Here is a 21,737-nt window from a genome sequence, read left to right as displayed (position 1 = left end):
GTCTTGCCTATAAGAAATGGAGAACAGAAAGGCTTTCATGTCTGGGATACCCACAAGACACTGCTTGGTTTCAGTACTTTATATAAAAATGCTTCATAAAAAATATAAAACTTTTTTTGCATGTTGCATAATCCAAATCTATTATAAGAGTACTCACAAGATTAAGAACTGTATCTTGTTTGCTGATTAGTAGCTAAGTTGTGTCCAACTCTATGGAACCTCATGGACTTTAGCCTGCCAGGCTCCTCTGTCCATGGGTTTTCCCAGGCATGAATACTGGAGTGGGTAACCATTTCCTTCTCTAGGGGATCTTCCCTAGCCAGGGATTTAACCCACACCTCCTACACTGGGAGGCAGATTCTTTACCACTGAACTACCAGGGAAGTCCATGCAGTAGTTAGAAGGAATTAAAATAAAATGAACTAAATAATAAGTGAGGAAAAAAAAAAAAAAAGAATTTGTGGGAGTTCAATATATTCAAGGCCAACCAGATGTCAAGATGATCAATAAATTAAGACAAAGAGAGAAACTGAAAATAACAAAATATTTTCAAGGCAGGAATAAAGATGCAGAAGTAGAGAACAGACATGTGGACACAGTGAGGGAAAGGGAGAATGGGACAAAATGGGAGACTAGGATCAAAATATATACACTACCACGTGTCAAATACATAATTAGGGGAAACCTGCTACAATGCGCAGGAAGCTCAGTCTGATGCTCTGGGTGACAGGCTTTGGGGAGTGGTGGGAGGGAAGTCCAAGAAGGAGGGACCTATGTGTTCAGTTCAGTTCAGTTCAGTAGCTCAATCGTGTCCGACTCTTTGCGACCCCATGAACCCCAGCACGCCAGGCCTCCCCGTCCATCACCAACTCCCGGAGTTTACTCAAACTCCCGTCCATTGAGTTGGTGATGCCATCTAACCATCTCATCCTCTGTTGTCCCCTTCTCCTCCTGCCTTCAATCTTTCCCAGCATCAGGGTCTTTTTAATAAGTCAGTTTTTCACATCAGGTGGCCAAAATATCGGAGTTTCAGCTTCAACATCAGTCCTTCCAATGAATATTCAGGACTGATTTCCTTTAGGATGGACTGGTTGGATCGTCTTGCAGCCCAAGAGATGGTCAAGAGTCTTCTCCAACACCATAGTTCAAAAGCATCAATTCTCCTGTACTCGGCTTTCTTTATGGTCCAACTCTCACATTCATATATGACCACTGGAAAAATCATAGCCTTGACTAGATGGACCTTTGTTGGAAAAATAATGTCCCTGCTTTTTAATATGCTATCTAGGTTGGTCATAACTTTCCTTCCAAGGAGTAAGTGTCTTTTAATTTCATGGCTGCAATCACCATTTGAAGTGATTTTAGAGACCCCAAAAATAAAGTCAGCCACTGTTTCCACTGATCTATCTGTACATATAGCTGATTCACTTCACTGTACAGCAGAAATTAACACAACATTGTAAAACAATTATCCAATAGTAATTTTTAAAAGTCTTTATTCATTTACTCTGACAGTGCAAGAAAGAGACCAAAAGTGGTGCTTCCTCTCAACTATCCGCCACAGAATGGCACCAGGTGAGGTACTGATCCAGCTGTGGATCAGCACAGATGGGGGAGTTTCTCTCACTCATTACCAAGGAACCTGCAGCAGAAGACTCCTGTATTTTATTGAGTAGTGGGTCAAAGAGTAGGAGAATAGGAAGGGCTAAGAGTGGAAAGGTAGTGAGTCAAAATGGAGGTAACCATAGGCAAAAACTCATCTTCTGCATCTGCGTGGTCAACTCAGGAGGAAGGGATTTTTGTCTCTCAAGTCTTGTGCCTTCCCTCATGGCTCAGACGTAAAGAGTCTGCCTGCAATGAGGGAGACCTGGGTTCAATCCCTGGGTTGGGAAGATCTCCTGGAGCAGGAAATGGCAACCCACTCCAGTACTCTTGCCTGGAAAATCCCATGGACAGAGGAACCTTGTAGGTTACAGTCCATGGGGTCGCAAAGTCAGACACAACTGAATGACTTCACTTTCACTTTCTTTAAAGTCGTGTAGTTTAATAGCAATCCTCGCTGACAATCTATTGAATCTTTGGAACAGGGATGAAGTGGATGGGAAACTCTTACAGGAAAACTCCATAAAGACTGAAGTGTCTGCAATTGTAAAAGGAGTGCATTTATTTGAAATAAAGTGACTGGCATTATCTTGTCCTTTCCCATAAACCACTTGAACCCATCCTTTTATTTTCCATTAAAACAATGAACCCCCCACCCTCACCCCATGGCTTGGGAAATGACAGGCAACATGTTGAGTATATCATGTACTCCAATTAGACCCATTGATGTGGGCTACAGATCCAGGGTTTTTATCAGATGTAATAGCCACTGGAAGATATTAAGAAGAGGTGGTAAGGATACATAGAAGAACTATATAAAAAGATTTTAATGACCCAGATAACCATGAAGGTATGGTCACTCCCTAGAGCCAGACATCCTGGATTGCAAACTCAAGGGGGCCTTAGGAAGCATTGCTACAAGAAAAGCTAGTAGAGGTGATGGAATTCCAACTGAGCTGTTTCAAATCCTAAAAGATGATGCTGTGAAAGTGCTGCACTCAATATGCCAGCAAATTTGGAAAACTTAACAGTGGTCACAAGACTGGAAAAGGACAGTTTTCATTTAAATCCCAAAAAAAGGGCAAAGAGAAAGAACTGAAACTACTGCACTATTGCACTCATTTCATATGCTAGCAAAGTAATGCTCAAAATTCATCAAGTTAGGTTTCAACAGTACATGAACCTAGAACTTAAAGATGTACAAACTGGATTAATAAAAGGCAGAGGAACCAGAGATCAAATTGCCAACATCCATTGGCTCATAGAAAAAATAAGAGAATTTAAGAAAAACTTGTGTTTTTGCTTTATTGACTACACAAAAACCTTTGACTTTGTGGATCACAACAAACAGTGGAAAATTCTTAAAGCAATGGGAATACCAGCCACCTTACCTGCCTTCTGTATGCAGGTCAAGAAGCAACATTTAGAACCAGACATGGAACAATGGGCTGGCTCAAAATTGGGTAAGGAGTAAGTCAGGGCAGTTATTGTCACCCTGCTTATTTTAACTTATATGTAGAGTACATCATGTAAAATGTCAGTCTGGATGAAGCATAAGCAGGAATCAAGATTGCCAGGAGAAATATCAATAACCTCAGATATGCAGTTGATACCACCCTAATGGCAGAAGTGAAGTGGAATTAAATAGCCTCTTGATAAAGGTAAAAAAGCTGAGTGAAAAAGCTGGCTTAAAACTCAATATTCGAAAGACAAAAATCATTTCATCTGGTCCCATCACTTCATGGTAAATAGATAGGGAAACAATGACAGAATTTATTTTCTTTGGCTCCAAAATCACTGCAGGTAGTGATTGCAGCCATGAAATTAAAAGACATTTGCTCCTTGGAAGAAAAGCTATGACAAAACTAGACAGTATTAAAAAGCAGAGATATTACTTTGCCGCAAAAGTCCATCTAGTCAAAGCTATGCTTTTTCCAGTAGTCATGTATGGATTTGAGAGTTTCATAAGGAAAGTTGAGCACCCAAGAACAGATGCTTTTGAACTGTGGTGTTGGAAAAGACTCTTGAGAGTCCCTTGGACTGCAAGGAGATCAAGCCAGTCAATCCTAAAGGAAATCAACCCTGAATATTCATTGGAAGGACTGATGCTGAAGTTGAAGCTCCAATACTTTGGCCATCTGATGGGAAGAATCAACTCATTGGAAAAGATCCTGATGCTGAGAACAATTGAAGGCAGGAGGAGAAGGGAATGACAGAGGACAAGACGGTTGGATGGCATCACTGACTCATTGGACATCAGCTTGAGAAAACTCCAGGAGATGGTGAAGGACAGGGGAGCCTGGTGTATTGCAGTCCATGGGGTTTCAAAGAGCCAGACATGACTGAGCGACTGAACAACAACAATGGAAACTGAACAGGATATAAACTTTGGCTATCAGGGCTTGGGTCTTCCCAGGAGGCTCAGTGGTAAAGAATCCACTTGCCAATGCTGAAGATGGGTGTTCGATCCCTGGGTTGGGAGGACCACCTGGAGAAGGAAAGGGTAACCCACTCCAGTATTCTTGCCTGGGAAATCCCATGGACAGAGGACCCTGACAGCTATAAAAGAGTCAGACATGACTTAGTGACTAAACAGCAACAAGTAGGTTTTGGATGGTTTGGCCTAAGTCAGGGGAATGTGCAAGCAGGAATGGTTAAGTCAAACTGGGAGAAAGTATCAACTACACTCAAAGTTGAGCGAGACCTCTCCAGATAGGATAAGAAGGCCCATATGATTTATCTGTTAGGTAGGATAGCTTTTCCATGCTGTTGTGGCACCTTCTGACAGCAGTGACAGTCTACAGGCCCAGTTTGGATGCAATCTGAATTTCCATGGCTGTCCTCCATAGATCCCAATTAATCTATTTGCTCTGGGAAAGAGAACAACTAACTCATTCTCCGTGTTTAGCTGACAGTCCTGCTCTGCTCATTGGTTCTTCTCCCTGTTTTAGTGTAGAGGTGAGCATCTATAGATTTAGTAAAAAAGCTTATTAGTAATATCTAGATTTACCTAAATCTCTTTTCCTCAAGGAAAGGGTCACAAGGCTTATTTATACACCAGTCTGATGCTTGCCAGTCTCAACTAAACAAGCAGACCATTAGCCACACTCTTTGAAATTGTAACATGGCACATTTTGTGGTGGCCTGGAAAACCATGAAGCTCTGCCCATTGTTCCACATCTCCTTCACTTCATTCAGTAACTGACAGAGCTCTCTACAATTGGATTGCAGCCACACTTTCTTCCATCCTAGTAGAACTTAACTGGAAAGAGACATCAGTAAATCAGTCCCATGCAAGGTTTCAGGAAGTCACTGTGTCTGAATCCCCATTGGACTAGTGGAGAGTATTTTCTCTTCAGAGGCAGGGGAGCACTCCTGGGACCTACTATTGGAGTTATGGGACAGCAGCTGGGCCAGAAATTACCATTTGTGCTTCACCAGAGAAAACTTGAACCTCCTCTATCAGGCAAATTGAAGTCTCTTTTCAGACCCATGGCATGATTGGAATTTCCAAATGTAATACTACTTTAGAACTATGAATCTTGTGGCCACTAGCCTCCCAGGCCCAATAACAGGTCAATAATTGCCTCTCAAAAGATGTTTACCTTTTAGCCACCTCTAGGAGCCTATGGGTCCACAAGACTAAAGGGTAGGTTCTAACTGATAAACTGAGAGGTTGGTGTGATTTTTAACTCTAAAGGCAAATGTGAGTTGGCGGGGGGAGGGTCCCAGGAAAGAGCAAGCTAAGTAGCTTGATGGAGCACCTATCCTATTGTTCAGGGCCCCACTCAGAGCCAGTGGCCTTTTTAGTAATCCAGGAGATAAGTAGCATCAGATCTTCTTCATGGGGAATGTAAGAGCCTCAGTAACCAAATAGATCTACCAATTACTGGGTCTCCTTTTCTTAAAATGTTTTATTTTGTATTGGGATATAGTCAGTTAACAATGTTGCGATAGTTTCAGGTGAACAACAAAGGGACTTAGCCATACATATACATGTATCCATTCTCCCCAAATTCCCCTCCCATCTGTCAGGACAAAGGGTCAAATTCTTGGCAGTCCTCTCCTCTAAATGAGATATCATGCTTCTTCCCAAATTTTACCCAGGAATTTTACTTAAGTTGCAAGTTCTTAAAACTTGTGCATGTCATCTGTTTTGCCATATATGGGCAGTAGGTTTTCCAGCCCCTGTTGGGCATGACCCTTGTTCTCAACTCACCAGGAAGATATCACCGATAAAGAGAAAGGCTAATCCTCCCTCTTGGAGCAGATAGTTTTTCTAGATCATGACATATCAATAGATGGCAGGCAGTAGCCAGGGGATTTCAGTAGCCTTGTAGAGGTAAAGTTGTCGTGAATCCCATTTCGCATAAAAGAAAACTGAACCTGATCATCTTGGTGCAGAATGATGCTGATGAAGGCACTTACATCAACTGCTGCATTATTTTAGCTCAAACAATAGCTTCTATGACACTCACCATGCCAGTTATTGTCTTGATTACAGTATTGGATTGCCTTCAACAAGTGGTGAATCTTAAAGGCTTTCATGCAGGCCAGATAGGACTATTGAATGGAGAAATAGTCTCACAGAGGAATTTGGTTTCCTTAAGCTTAGAAATAACTAGGTATTTCTTTCCTACCCTCCTCATCTGCTATTGCTTTAGGGAGACAGTGGCATTAGACATTGATAGCTGGATTGGTTCATAGTCATCCCTATGTCTCACTAAGACAGTCTTAACTGGAGCAATTCCCAGTAAGGCTTGAGAACAAAGGTGAGCAGGAGTGCACATAGAAAACACATTCATACCAATAGTGCATACCTTAATGGGATCCATAATAATAGAAGATAGAGAGTTCCAAAAGGATCCACTCTTAGCCAGGACTGAACAAGAGTCCTCCCAGTGGTTGTGGCTTTAGAACGAAACCCAGAGAGCATTATCTGTTCCCCCATCGGGTGCCAGGGGACTCAGGCATCAAAGTCACCTGTGCTGTCCTATACAAAAGGCCAAAAAAGTACATTATCCTCCAATCACCCCCATTAAACCCTGACCCTAACATGTGGCTCATCTCTGGGGACAGGGAGACCTTGGCCTAACTCCCAGATTTGTTTATTTTTAAAAGCCGGCCTGAAGGTCTTTGTAAAAGCTGGCAAGGCTCTCTAATTCATCTCCAGACTCAGTGGGAAGAGAGGAGGTGACAACCTCATAAGGGAGGTTAACTGGACCTGATAACCAGTGGGACTGCTACAGACAATACTATAAACCAAGTCTTGTTAGTAGTCTCATTGCCTACTGTTCAGACACCATCTCTATAAGCACAAACAACAACCAGGGTGGCTTTCAGGGCTGCAATTGTCTCTGCCAGCATGGTCCAGACATGGTTTCCAGGGCAGCATCCTCCCCAGAGTGGGTCTAATCTGTCAAAGCCCAAGTAACCATCAGTCAAGGAAGAAGTGGGTCTCAAGTGTGTTGTCCTCTCATTATCTGCCTTCCCCTCCTCTGTAGAAAAAGTCAGAGCATTCTGGAGGAAGGGGTCTGCAGTGACAATCCCACAAGGCACCCCTGCCCTTAATTAAATTTAGTGGTTTTGACAGCAAATTAACCAAGTTTCAAAGGTCTCTTCTCATTCTACTATTGTCATCTATTTCTTTACAATGTCCACTTAGGAAGGCATTCTATCTTTCCTTTCTATTTTTTGGAACTCTTATTCAGATTGGTATATTTTTCCCTTTCTCCTTTGCCCTTCACTTCTCTTTTCTCAGCTATTTGTAAGATCTCCTCAGACAACCACTTTGCCTTTTTTGCATTTCTTTTCCTTGGGAATGGTTTTGGTCACTGCCTCTTGTATAATGTTATGAACCTCCATCCATAGTTCTTCAGGCACTCTGTCTATCAGATATAATCCCTTGAATCTATTTGTTACTTCTGCTGTATAAACATAAGGGATTTGATTTAGGTCCTGGTGGCTCAGATGGTAAAGCGTCTGCCTACAATGAGGGAGACCTGGGTTCAATCCCTGGGTCAGGAAGATCTTCTGGAGAAGGAAATGACAACCCACTTCAGTATTCTTACCTGGAAAATCCCATGGACAGAGGAGCCTAGTGGGCTACAGTCCATGGGGTCGCAAAGAGTCGGACACGACTGAGCGGCTTCACTTTCACTTTCATACCTGAATGGTCTAGTGATTTTCCCTACTTCAATTTAAGTCTGAATTTTACAGTAAGGAGCTCATGATCTGAGTCACAGTCAGTTCCAGGTCTTGTTTGTGCTAACTGTATACAGCTTCTCCATCTTCAGTTGCAAAGAATATAATTAATTTGATTTCAGTATTGACCATCTGGTGAAGTCCGTGAGTAGAGTCATCTTTTGTGTTGTTGGAAGACAGTGTTTTCTATGACCAGTGCATTCTCTTTGCAAAACTCTTGTAGCCTTTGCCCTGCTTCATTTTGTACTCCAAGGCCAGACTTGCCTGTTACTCCAGATATCTCTTAAATTCCTACTTTTGCATTCCAGTCCCCTATGATGAAAAGGACATCTTTTTGTTGTTGTTGTTAGTTCTAGAAGGTTTTGTAGGTCTTCATGGAACTGTTCAACTTCAGTTTATTTGGCATTAGTGGCTGGGGGATAGACTTGGATTACTGTGATATTAAATGGCTTGCCTTGGAAATGAACCAAGATCATTCTATCACTTTTGAGATTGCACCCAAGTATGGTATTTCAGACTCTTGTTAACTATGAAGGCTACTCCATCTCTTCTAAGGGATTCTTGGCCATGTATGCATGGTAATTTGCTTGTCATGTCTGACTCTTTGTGACACTATGGACTGTAGCTCACCAGGCATCTCCGCCCATGAGATTCTCTAGGCGAGAATAAGTTTCCACTTTGACTCAGCTTCTTCATTCTTTCTAGAGCTATTTCTCCACTCTTCCCTTTTTCCCCAGTAGCATATTGGACACCTACTAACCTGGGGAGCTCATCTTTCAGTGTCACTTCTTTTTGCCTTTTCATACTGTTCATGGGTTTCTAAAGGCAAGAATGTTGAAGTGGTTCACCACTCCCTTCTCCAGTGGATCACATTTTGTAAGAACTCTACCATGATCCATCCATCTTGGGTGGCCCTGCATGACGTAGCTCATTGTTTCATTGAGTTACACAAGGCTATGATCCATGTGATGATTTTGATTAGATTTTGGTGACTGTGCTTTCATTCTGTCTACCCTCTGATGGATGAGGATAAGAGTTGTCTGCAAGCTTCCTGATGTGAGTCCAGGCTATTGAGAAAACGGGGTCCTGCTCTTGTGCCAGAGGCTTGCTCAGTAGATATTTAATTCTAGAGATTGCTTCAAGAAAATGAGAGATACCAAGGGAATATTTCATGCAAAGATGGACATAATAAAGGACACAAATGGCAAGGATATAGCAGAAGCAGAAGAGATTGAGAAGAGGTGGCAAGAACACACAGAAGAACTGTATAAAATATGTCTTAATGACCTGGATAACAATGATGGTGTGGTCACTCACCCTAGAACTAGACATTCTGGAGTGTGAAGTTAAGTGGACCTTAGGAATCATTACTATGAACATAGCAAGTGGAAGTGATGGAATTCCAGTTGAGCTATTTCAAATCCTAAAAGATGATGCTGTTAAACTGCTGCACTTAATATTCCAGCAAATGTGAAAAACTCAGCAGAGGCCACAGGACTGGAAAAGGTCAGTTTTCATTCCAATCTCAAAGAAAGGCAATGCCAAATAATATTCAAACTACTGCACAATTGTGCTCATTTCACACGCTTGCATGGTAATGCTCAAAATCCATCAAACTAGGCTTCAACTGTACATGAACTGAGATCTTCCAGATGTACAGGCTGGAATCAGAGGTCAAACTGCCAACATTTTTGGATCATAGGAAAAGCAGGAGAATTCCAGGAAAAAAAAAAATCTACTTCTGCTTCATTGCCTATGCTGAAGGCTTTGTGTGGATCACAACAAACTGTGGAAAATTCTTAAAGAGATGGGAATACCAGACCACCTTACCTGCCTTCTGTGAAATCTGTAAGCAGGTCAAGAAGTAATAGAACTGGAAATAAAACAGTGGATTGGTCAAAATTGGGAAAGGAGGACATCAAGACTGTATATTGTCACATTGTTTATTTAACTTTATCAGAGTACAACATGCATAATGCCCAACTGGATGACTCACAAGCTGGAATCAAGATTTCTGGGAGAAATATCAATATCCTCAGATATGCAGATGACATCACCCTAATGGAAGAAATTTAAGAGGAAGTAAAGAGCCTCTTGATGAAGATGAAAGAAGAGAGTGAAAAAGAGGACTTGAACTCAACATTCAAAATACTAAGATCATGGCATCTGGTCCCATAACTTCATGACAAATAGATCTGGAAAAAATGGAAACAGTGACAGACTTCATTTTCCTGGGCTCTAGAATCACTGAGGATAGCTACTGCAACCATTATATTAAAGGATGCTTGCTGTCTGGAAGAAAAGCTATGACAAACCTTGACAGTGTATTAAAAAGCAGAGACATCACTTTGCTGACAAAGGTCTGTATAGTCAAAGCTGGTCCATATAGTCAAAGCTGGTCCATATATTCAAGCTACTGGTTTTTCCAGCAATCATGTACAGATGTGAGAGTTGGACAATAATGAAGGCTGAGAGCTGAAGAATTGATCCTTTTGAACTGTGGTGTGGGAGAAGACACTGCGAGTGCCTTGGACAGCAAGATCAAACCATTCAGTCCTAAAGCAAACAACCCTGATGCTGCAGGTGAAGCTCCAATACTTTGGCCACCTGATGGGAAGAGCCAATTCATTGGAAAAGATTCTGATGCTGGAAAGATTGAGGGCAAGAAGAAAAAGGGCAACAGAGTATGAGATGGTCCAATGACATCATTGACTCAATGCACATAAGTTTGAGCAAATTCTGGGAGATAGTGAAGGACATGAAAGTGTGCCGTGCTGTAGTCCATGGAGTCACAAAGAGCTGAGCATAACTAAGCAACTGAACAAGAACAGCCCACACACATTTTCACTAAAGTCATAAGCCTTAATTACTCACTGCATTACAGGATGTCTGTCTTTGTCAGGGGCCAGCTTAGAGCTAACTTAGAGCATAACTTGATGCAACCCAGTGTAAGGATCCAATGGTTTGGGGCCTTATTACCGTAGGACCATGAGGAATAGTCAGGGGCTATTTTCCTAGCTTTCTAATACCCTCTTTCTGGGTTTCTAATTTGACTCACAGGTAAGCATGACTAGGGACTTGTGTGTATGTGTGTGTGTTAGTCACCTAGTTGTGTCCAACATTTTGCAACACCGTGGACTATAGCCCTCCAGCCTTCTCTGTCCACGTGATTCTCCAGGAAAGAATACTGTAGTGGGTTGTCATTCCTTTCTCCAAAGGATCTTCCCGACCCAGGATTGAACATGGGGCTTCCACATTACAGTTAGATTCTTTACCATCTGAGCCACCAGGGAAGCCCTGACCAGGGAGTTGGGGGCTAACTATAGAGAGGGACCAGTGGTCCCCTTAAGAACTGAAAGTTTTCTGTAAACAATTTGTTAAATAATGTCTTATCATTTGATTCTAATTAAATTAATTATGACTAGATGATCACCTTTGAGAACTTTAAACTCGACTAGACAATGTTAGTTTTCTGTTGAACATAAAACCAAATTTTCCTTCTCATTTCTTCAATCATAAAAAGCCTCAACAATATTTTGAATTCAATGGGAGTGTGGCCACATCTTTTCACCTTTATATTTAATTTCCTAATACAGCATTTAATATATTTAGATATGCAGTAAATTTAGCTGAATGACAGATTTGGTGAGGGTCATGATTTATCCACCAGCTTTAACCACTAAGTGCTTAAATAAATAGCAAGCATGAAAAACTGATAAACCTGACAGTGAGGGAAACTGGTAGGAAGAATTCTAAAAATGCCTTTCTCTGCCAAAATCCCCTGGTTATTCAATCAAACACTAATCTAGATATTGCTCTGAAGGCACTTAGCAGGTGGAACTGAGTTGACTAATCAATGAACTTTAAGATAGAGTGGTTATCTGGGATCATTGTGTCCTGACTTGAGTGCCTAAACACAAAAACAAAGCCAGAAGAGTCAGACAGAAGTGGCAGAGTAATGAAGTCGAGCCTGAGGGCAGGTAGTAGAGACTGGAAGTTTGAAGACTCAACCTGCCTTTGCTGTATTTAAAGATGGAGGAAGGAGTATGAGATAAACAAAGCAGGAAGCTGAGAATGACCAGCAGAGAGGCAGCTAGGAAACCGGGAAGCTTGATCCCACAACCGCATAGAACTGAATTCTCCCACAACCTGAATGAACTTCTAAATAGATTCACTCTCAAATACTCCAAAAATATAGAGCCTTGTCTACATTTTAATTTTGCTCTTGTGAAACCTGGAGCAGAGAACCAGCTCAAATGCACTTTTCCTGGACGTCTGACTTCCAGAACTGTCAGGTACTGTTCTTTAGTCGCTGAGTCATGTCTGACTCTTTTGCGATCCCACCAGGCTCCACTGTCCATGGGATTTTCCAGGCAAAAGTACTGGAGTGGGTAGCCATTTTCTTCTCCAGGGGAATATTCCCAACTCAGGGATCAAACCCACATCTCCTGAATTGGCAGGAGGATTCTTTACTACTGAGCCACCTGGGAAGCCCTTGTGAGATAATAAATGGATGTTTTTGCGAAGCCAAAAAATTTCTGGCAATTTGTCACAGCAGTGATAGGAAATAAATATACAAAAAATATTTTTATGTTAAATAATCAGAAAATAGTTATTTAATAGGTTTATTAAATGTAAAAATGTATATTTAGAGTAAATATACTCTAATACTCTAAAGAATAAATATTTCTTTATTTTTAGAAATAAAGAATAACCATTTCCATATTGAAACTCTGGAATGGCAATGCACATAGCCTGTGTGAGGTGTGAACTTCTGTTTTTTCACAATAGTTCTTGTCTCACTTTGCTGCATCTCATTTATAAAATACAGTAATATTCTATGGAATTATGCTTGGCTCCAACTTGTATATTTAATGATTGCATGTAACAATATATGTCATAGTGCAGCTAATGGTTATTTTATTTGCTGAGACATAAATCAATGACATGTGCCAAGTTATTATTTGGCAAATCAAAGGATACATATTACATATATGAATAACTATTAAGAGGATTATCTTTCATTATTTCAATTATTTTGCATAAAGTAATGTATTCTCTTTCATTAATTTCCATTTCATTGTTTTTTGGAGGAATTTTTATAGCTTTGAACTTTACTTGATTTTTTAACAATGATTATGTCTGCTGTTTAAAATTTTTAAAAATGGATTAATACAAGAGAAGTTGCTCTGCTGTGATTTTTTTAACATTGATTATGAATTAGTACACCCCAGAATGGAAATAGTCTAAATCCTTTTATTAAGCCATAAATGAATGCAGAATTGCAATTAAAATTTCACATGCCTCTGTAGAGACCAGTTAGACCTTAAGACTGCAAAAATGTACTCTGATGGAGAAAGCTAATGCTGATCTTCACTGCTAAATAACGTGATTATGTAAGCAAAATCCATACTGATTGCTTTCTTTCCTACACATGATTTTTACCCCAGTTGTCTGAGTATTTTAGATTATGCATATAATAGACTTTTCTGACAAGTCATTTATTCTTACAGGCTTAACAACAAAAGACTATATAAATCTAGGTTGACAAAACAATCCAAAAGTCCTAAAAGGAAACAAAAAACAAACAAAAAAAGCCTATTTTCTGTTGAAAAGGATAAACTTTCTTTCAGTTTTTTCTAAGTGCAGACTATGTACTACCTGATAAAAATATACATTCTTACATATCAAAGTAGATTCTAAAAGTCAACTTGCTGCAAGTTGAGGGAAGACAGAAATATCTAGAAATAAAATTTTCTTTTTCTTTCAAAGTTGTAGAGGATTATTATTATTATTATTTTTATACTTTCATTAAGCAATGTAACTTCTTTCAGAAAACATTTATGTGATCAGATGGCCTGGATGCTTTGCTGCAATGAAAGAAATGCCTTTGAATACCTTTGTGTGTGTGCCTTTGTGTGTGTGTGTGTGTTAGTTGCTCAATCACATCCTATTTTTTGTGACCGCATGGACTTCACCCTGCCAGGTTCCTCAGTCCATAGGAATCTCCAGGCAAGAATACTGGAGTGGTTCATCAGTTCCTTCTTCAGTTTGAATACATACGTAGGATAAATTGTCATGATTAATTTGTCAATAACACTGTTTCTCCCATGAACTGACACAAACAAGTGGCTTTCATTAAGATTGTCCAGAGATTTTTTACTTTCCTCCTAACTTTTCCTGTTGCTGCCATTCTCAGTGATTTCTATAAGACACCTAAAAGAAACCTGGCAAATACTGATGCAGGGCAGTTTATGAAGGAAGAGGGAAAAAGACAGGCTTGGCCTCTACTAAGGAGTAAATGTGTCTAATGTTAATAATTATAAAAAGCAATAATATTACTCTAATAATTTATGCAAACAGTGTTACACAGTTTACAAAGCAATTACATGTTTGACAGTAATAATATTAAACCTCCCCCTCTCCAACAAAATGGATGTATACCTGTTTAGCTAACTGGGTTTGTTTTTCTTAATAGTGTGCTCAAATGCTCAGTTGTGTCCAACTCTTTGTGACAATATGGACTGTAGCCCATCAGGCTCCTCAGTCCATGGGGTCCTCCCAGAAAGAATACTGGAGTGGGTTACCATTTCCTCCTCCAGGGGATCTTCCTGACCCAGGGATCAGATCCATGTCTCTTACATCTCTCACATTGGCAGGCAGATTCTTTACCACTATCTCCACTTGGGAAGCTCCTTCTTGGTGGTAAAGTTTACCAATGATTTCTACACACTCCCTTAACTTATATTAGTAGATAATATGTATCACATATTACAATTCTTGAATAGTATGTCTTCAGAAGCAGAAGCAGACCAAATCATTACAAGAATTTCAAGAATCACCCCAAAATAATTTTGCACATACCTTACATAGCATTGCATTGCAGGACTTAGGATTTTTTTTTTCCTCCTAATTTTTCCCCCTAATTTGCTTGATAGCAAGTTACAAAAGTTTCCTAAGATAGGTGTTTGTTATAGAACCTATTTTAAAGGTGAAGAGATGATATATCAGAGTAATTAAATGTCTTTGCCTAGGAAATCATGACTAGGAAGTATTAGAATTGAGGGTTTATCCAATTCTTTTTACTAAAAAAATAGTTTATCTTTCCACCACAATTTCTAATGCATCTTATCTCTCTAGCAACATTTTTTTCAGAAAATACTTCCAGTCATAGACAAGTATTTCTTAAGGGACTTATAACAAAATTATCTTTTCCCACATATAATCTTGAAAGATGACCATCAGAAACCATTTTTGACACTGGATAAAGTTTGGGGGTTATTATAAAATGCTTCTTTTGAAATTTGTTACTCAAGTATTTTGGGGTAAAAATCTGTCAACAAAGTAGACATACTTAGTGGGTGGTAAAGAATTAACTAAGAAAACTGGCAAATTTTCATTTTAGTTGTCTTTCCTGGTGGTGTAGTGGCAAAGAATCTGCCTGCAATGTAGGTGATATGGGTTTGATCCCTGGGTAGGAAAGATTCCCTGGACAAGGAGATGGCAACTCACTCCAGTATTCTTGCCTGGAAAATCCCATGGACAGAAGAATGCAGCTACGAGTAAAAGCCTAAAAGGAAGGGTAAGCTCTGATGCAGAATAGCTACTGGCTAATGTTTATATAATACTTGCTATGTGTCAGGTATTTTTCTAAGAAAAGTATTAATCTCTAAGCTTAATCCTCACAAGACTTCCAAGGTGGTGCTAGTGGTAAAGAACCCACCAGCCAATGCAGGAGATGCAAGAGACATTGGTTTGATCCGTGGTTGGGGAAGATACCCTGGAGAAGGAAATGGCAACCCACTCCAGTATTCTTGCCTGGAGAATCCCAGGGACAGAGGAATCTGGTGGGCTACAGTCCATGGGGTCGACAAGAGACTGACAGGACTGAAGCGACTTAGCACACTTAATCCTCACAGTAGTGCTACTAATTTTATCCTCATTTATAGATAAGGGACTTCCCATGTGGCTCAGTGGTAAAGAATCTACTGCCACGCAGGAGACATGGGTCCAGTCCCTGGAAAATCCCCTGGAGAGGGAAATCCCAAACTTGCTTGGGAAATCCCACGGACAGAGGAACCTGGCAGGTTGCAGTCCATGGGGTTGCAAAAACATCGGACACGACTTAGCAACTAAACAACAACAGTTAAGAAACCTAAATTCCTAATGTGCAGCCAGCAGTTAGGTCAGGATCTGAATTCTGCCCAACTTACTAAATCAATGCTAATCTATTGACTCTCCCTAATTACCAGGCCACATTATGGGGTCCAGTTATACCAAGAACTAGCTGGAGACATGATTCAAGTAAGCACTCAGGAATCAGGGTGCATAACGTTGTATAGATCAAAGTAAATAAGCAAGTCTAAACTAGATGGGCAGAAAGAACAAGAAGGGAAAAATTACAGAAGGATGGATAGCCCAGGTAATATAACAAGATGAAAGACTGAATTCCTAATCTCATCCCTATCTTGACTAATGGTATGACTATGTATGAGTGCCTCTGAGCCCCAGGATTCTTATCTGTAAAGTAACAAGGTGTGACTGTCTCCTAATGAAGCCCTTCTCTTTGAACTCTGAGGTAGTGCTCAAGAGTTTAGGCAGCAACTTTGACACAAGCATTAAAAATTCACAGGAGCCAAATAATCAAAAAGCCCAGGAAAATTGGTTTTACCTGAAAGGTTAGAGTCTTAACAGTAAAACCAGTGTAGCAACTTTAAGGTGTTACTTCTTAGCCCTTGATAACTTGGGAGAGAAGTGTCTCTCTCCGCTCTGCATTTTTAGAAAGTTTAAATTTTAGAGGGATTGGGGAAAATGTAAGTAAAGAGAAGTTGATCCAGAGATCAGATCATTTTTTCCTATCCCTGACACTCGTTTGGGTCCTGGGAAAGCTAGTTATTTCTTTTTTTTTTTTTAAACTGGTTTTATTCATTTTTATTTGAAATTAATTTTATTGGAATACAGTTGCTTTATAATGTAGTGATAGTTTCTGCTATATAGCAAAGTGAATCAGTTACACACATACATATATCCTTTTTATTTTTTTTAAATTTCCCTACCATTTAGGTCACCACAGATCATTGAGTAGGGTTCCCTGTTATAAACAGTAGGTTCTCATTATTTATCTATTTTATACATAGTAGTGTATATATGTGAATCCCAGTCTCCCAATTCATTCCACCCCTCTTGGTAACCATAAATTAGTTCTCTATATCTGTGGCTCTATTTCTCTATTTCTGTTTTGCAGATGAGTTAATCTGTACCATTTTTCTAGATTCCACATGTAAGTGATATTTCATGATGTTTTTCTCTAACTTAACTTCACTCTGTATGAGAATCTCTAGGGCCATCCACATCTCTCCAAATGTCACTATGCTGGTCCTTTTTATGTGCCAAATTAATATTAATATTGCATATATGTACCATGTCTTTTTGTCCATTTCTCTGTTGATGGGTATTTAGATTGCTTCCATGTCATGGCTATTGTCAATAATGCTGCAATGTAGAGTGTGGTGCACTCTTGACTTCTGGTTTTCTCTGGGTAAATGCCTAGGAGTGGGATTGCTGGATCACATGGTAGTTGTATTTTTAGGTTTTTAAAGGAAACTCCATACTGTTCTTCATAGTGGATGTACCAGTCTACATTCCTGCCTACAGTTTAGGAGGATTCCCTTTTCTCCACATCCTCTCCAGCATTCATTGTGTGTAGTTTTTGTTGTTGTTGTTGTTTTGTTTTGTTTTGTTTTTAGGATGGCCATTCTGACCAGTGTGAAGTGACAACTCATTATAGTTTTAATTTGCATCTATCTAATAATGAGTGATATTGAGCATCTTTTTGTGTGTTTTTTTGGCTCTTCATATAGTCTTCTTTGGAGAAATGTCTGGTTAGATCTTCCCCCTAGAAAACTGATATTTCTTAAAGATATTATTCCATAAAATAAAGAGTTTATAATTGATCATTCAAAAGATTGGTAATAATTGCCATGTTTTCTTAGGTTTATGTGAGAGCTTTTAACATAACTATTTTTAGAATTTCTCTTATATGTTATTTTCTGGGCTTCCATAACAAAATACCAAAAACTGGGTAGTTTCAAATAATGAAAATGTATTCTCTTGCAATTCTAGAGACTAAAAGTCTGGAATCCAGATGCTGGCAAGGCCAGACTCTCTCTGAAGTTTAGGAAAAATATTTCCTTGCCTTTTCCAACTCCTGGTGGTGCTGGCAATCCTTATCTTTTGGCAGCTTGACTTTTACCTCTGCCCCTTTATCCATGTGTTAGTATGCCTGTGTTTATATGGTCTTCCCTGGTCAGAATACATTTCTTTCTGTTTCTCATTTTCTAATTTATGCTCCTACCTAATATTCCAGGTCTTTTTGAAAAACAAGCTTTTACAGACTTGAGGACAGTCATTTCCCATGCTTTGCACATTGTCTAGCTGTCCCATGTGTGGTAAACATTTGATGAAAATTCATTTCATTCTCCTCACTACAATTATCTGGGAATAAATGTTAGGTATTCAATAAATCTGTGTAGAATGAATGATTGAATGAACTTATAATAAAAGTAATGCACAAAAAAATAAACAGCTCAAAATGTACTAATGTCTCTCATTACTTGATCTTCTCAGGTAACACAGAGTTAGCTAAGATGTAAGGAAACTAGTGTGAAAAGATATTTTTCTTCTTTAGTGAATAAAAAATAATAACACTTAAATTATTAGATTCTAGAAGCTAGATTGCAAATAACACAGGAAATATTAGGCAAGATATCATTGGAAGGAGACCTGATGGATAAAAAAAAAAGAAAAAAAGATCTAAGAGAACTTCAGAATGCCAATATATATAATGAAAAATAAAAAACAATATAAAAAACAATATAATCTATGTGTCAGTGTGATGGATTCAGTAATATCCAATATTATCTTCCAATGTATAGTTTATTTATAGCTATATTTAAAAACAATATTTCTTATTTCCTAAAGATATAGTATAATTTATACAGATAAAAAATTTAGAATGCACTCTAGATTAGATGTATGAAAAAAAGAAGAAAAAAATCTGCTGTAGTAATATTAAATAATGCTATTACCAGAGCTGTCTGAAAAAGAAATCAAACCATAAAAGGCTATAGCCTTGCTCTCTGCTAGGTTTCAATTTGGTTCAAAGTTTTCTAGAAGCCAAATAAAAAGATGAATCTGATCAATTTCATAATTTACAACATCCATGATAAAAGCAAACCAATTTACACAGGAGAAGTGCAATTATCCCTGCTACTATATTCTGAAAGAAATTTCTCCCAAGGGTCATCATAAGAGTACACCATAAAATAAAATGAAATCCTTGAACAATATCTTTATGATAGGCACTGCTAAAAGTTTCGCAGAGCTGATTTTATAGTACCCCTCACTATATACTGATGGTCTAGCTATACAATTCCGCGTGTAGTTTAAAAGAGGCATAGATTTTTGAGTAACTAGAATAATAGATGAACAAAAGTCTTTCAAAGGTTCTTCAGAAATTTCTTTATCTTATTACAGTTCTTTAGAGAAATTTGGTGACACTAATTTCAGAGCACATAGTTGGCTCATTTAGTAAATAGGTATCGTGCATACGTGTGTGCTAAGTTGCTTCAGTCATTTTTGACTCTTTGCAACTATAGCCTGCCAGACTCTTCTGCCCATGGGATTCTCCAAGTGACAATACTGGAGTGGGTCCTTTGCCCTCCTCCAGGGATCTTCTTGACCCGAGAATCAACCCCTTATCTCTTATGTCTCCTGCATTGGCAGGTGAGTTCTATTTTGTTGCTGTTGTTCACTTGCTCAGTTGTGTCTGACTCTTTGCAACCCCACAGACTGCAGTATGCCAGACTTACCTATCCTTCACTATTTGCCAGTTTGCTCAAACTCATGTCCGTCAAGTCAATGATGCCATTGGATTATCTCATCCTCTGTCATCCCCTTTTCTTTCTACCCTCAATCTTTCCCAGCTTCAGAGTCTTTTCCAATAAGTCAACTCTTCACATCAGATGGCCAAAGTATGCTTATGCTTCAGCATCATTTCTTCCAATGAATATTCAGAGTTGATTTCCTTTAGGATTGACTGGTTTGATCCCCTTGCTGTCCAAGGGAATATCAAGAGTCTTCTTCAGCACCACATTTCAGAAACATCAGGTCTTCAGCTCTCAGCCTTCTTTATGGTCCAGTTCTCACATCTGAATGCAACCCACTCCTGTATTCTTGCCTGGAGAATCCCACAGATTGAGGAGCCTGGTGGGCTACAGTCCACAGGATTGCAAAGAGTCAGCCACAATCAAGCCACTAACATTACTACTAGTACTGGAAAAAAACATAGCTTTGACTATAAAGATTTTTGAATTTTCACAGTATTGTATTAGGCACATAGGAAACACAGGGAGCAAAATTACTTCATGAAATCGTCTATTCTGTGAGGTCAAACATAAGAAAAAACAGCTAAAGACCTGAAAGTAAAAAGTGAGTTGCTTTTGTGAAAGCTGAAGGCCCTTCAAGCCTTGGATTTGATTCTAAAATACATTCACAACATGGGTCAGGTCTTCAGCAAACAGGTTTGAATCTGCTCTGACATACAGATGAATCAGTACTTGGTACCTCTTCTGCTATGTTTTAGCAGGACACCAAGTCATCAAGGTTTTGGGGGAAGAGAAGTGCCACTACTTCAGGTGTTACATTAAAACAATAATCCTATCGAGGTTTCTGCCACTTTTGCGGCTTTAAAACTATCATCTGAGAAGTCGTAGTTATCTTCCTTGGGGTTGTCTCAGGAGACATGGAGGAATGTGGAACAAAAGTAAAGGCCAACAAATCTCTGTCTTCTCTTACCATTTATTAGACACATAAGACACTGTGATTAAATGTAAGATTTTCAACAAGTAGTTTTTAAAAAGTGTTTAAAAAGCACTGCACTGAAGTTCACTATCTCAAAATTTATTTTCTCTAAGATCACAAATATATCTATTCAATAAATCTGTACTGTTCACTGTTTAGAACAGTGTCAAGAGCACATTTATGTTTTAGAGATATCCTTCTCACAACAGTACAGTGGGACCACTAGAGAAGCTAAGGATAGAGTCAGGCAGAGTCATTAGGGGGTATGGCAGCAATCTGCAAGAAAATAAATGGGAATCTAAATTAAGTCAGAGAAACTGTCAGGAGAGAGGTTTGAGAGCTATTAAGAAGGTGAAATATATGGGATTTTGTGACTTTCTATGCTCTGTTCTCTTTTTTCCCTTTTGAATAAACAGTGATGCATCTTATAGTGTTAGATCTGTGTAATTTTATTCCCACTTTCTGATTGATGTATACATAGTCAAGCTTTTAATAAGTTGAGATGCTATTTTTTTCATATTCATCAAATCTTACATAGCAGTCCACTTGAAACTTGAACATTTAATCACTTAGTACATTCTGCCTGCATAACAAAGCTCAACGTTATAATCCTCCAGTTATTACAAGATCTGTGCTCTCTTGGATACATTTATATGTCAATTACAATTACAATGCTTTCATCTTAACAGCTTCTAGCTTCTGAAGGATTACATCTCAAGGATTATGTTATAATGAAAACAAAGATTATTGACTACTTTTCTCATTTCTTTCTGGGAGGCTTTGCTAGCTAAATAAAACTGAGGCCAAATTTATGCCAAACTGTTTCTCTCCCTCTAGGAAAACATAATGGAAGTTATAAGAAATCAAGAGTTTCTACTGCTTCCAGCTGAGGAGCTCCATAAACTCCTGGCCAGTGATGATGTCAATGTTCCCGATGAAGAAACCATCTTCCATGCATTAATGATGTGGGTCAAATATGACATGCAGAGGAGATGCAATGACTTGAGTATGCTTCTGGCCTTCATAAGACTGCCGCTACTTCCACCTCAGGTAATTAGATGCAGTTTTTG

General features: G+C 39.1%; 1 protein-coding gene across 1 annotated transcript in view; it reads left to right on the top strand.

Moving 5' to 3' along the window:
• KLHL1 (kelch like family member 1) overlaps positions 1-21,737 on the top strand; it is a 481,913-nt gene that overhangs the window by 273,868 nt on the left and 186,308 nt on the right. The window contains exon 5 of the mRNA XM_061133331.1: positions 21,505-21,717. Coding sequence (XP_060989314.1) covers positions 21,505-21,717 — 213 coding nt within the window. The remainder of the gene's footprint in view (positions 1-21,504; positions 21,718-21,737) is intronic.

The sequence above is a fragment of the Dama dama genome, chromosome 30, assembly GCF_033118175.1.
Source record: "Dama dama isolate Ldn47 chromosome 30, ASM3311817v1, whole genome shotgun sequence".
NCBI classification, from domain to species: domain Eukaryota; kingdom Metazoa; phylum Chordata; class Mammalia; order Artiodactyla; family Cervidae; genus Dama; species Dama dama.
This window is presented reverse-complemented; position numbering and strand designations above follow the sequence as displayed.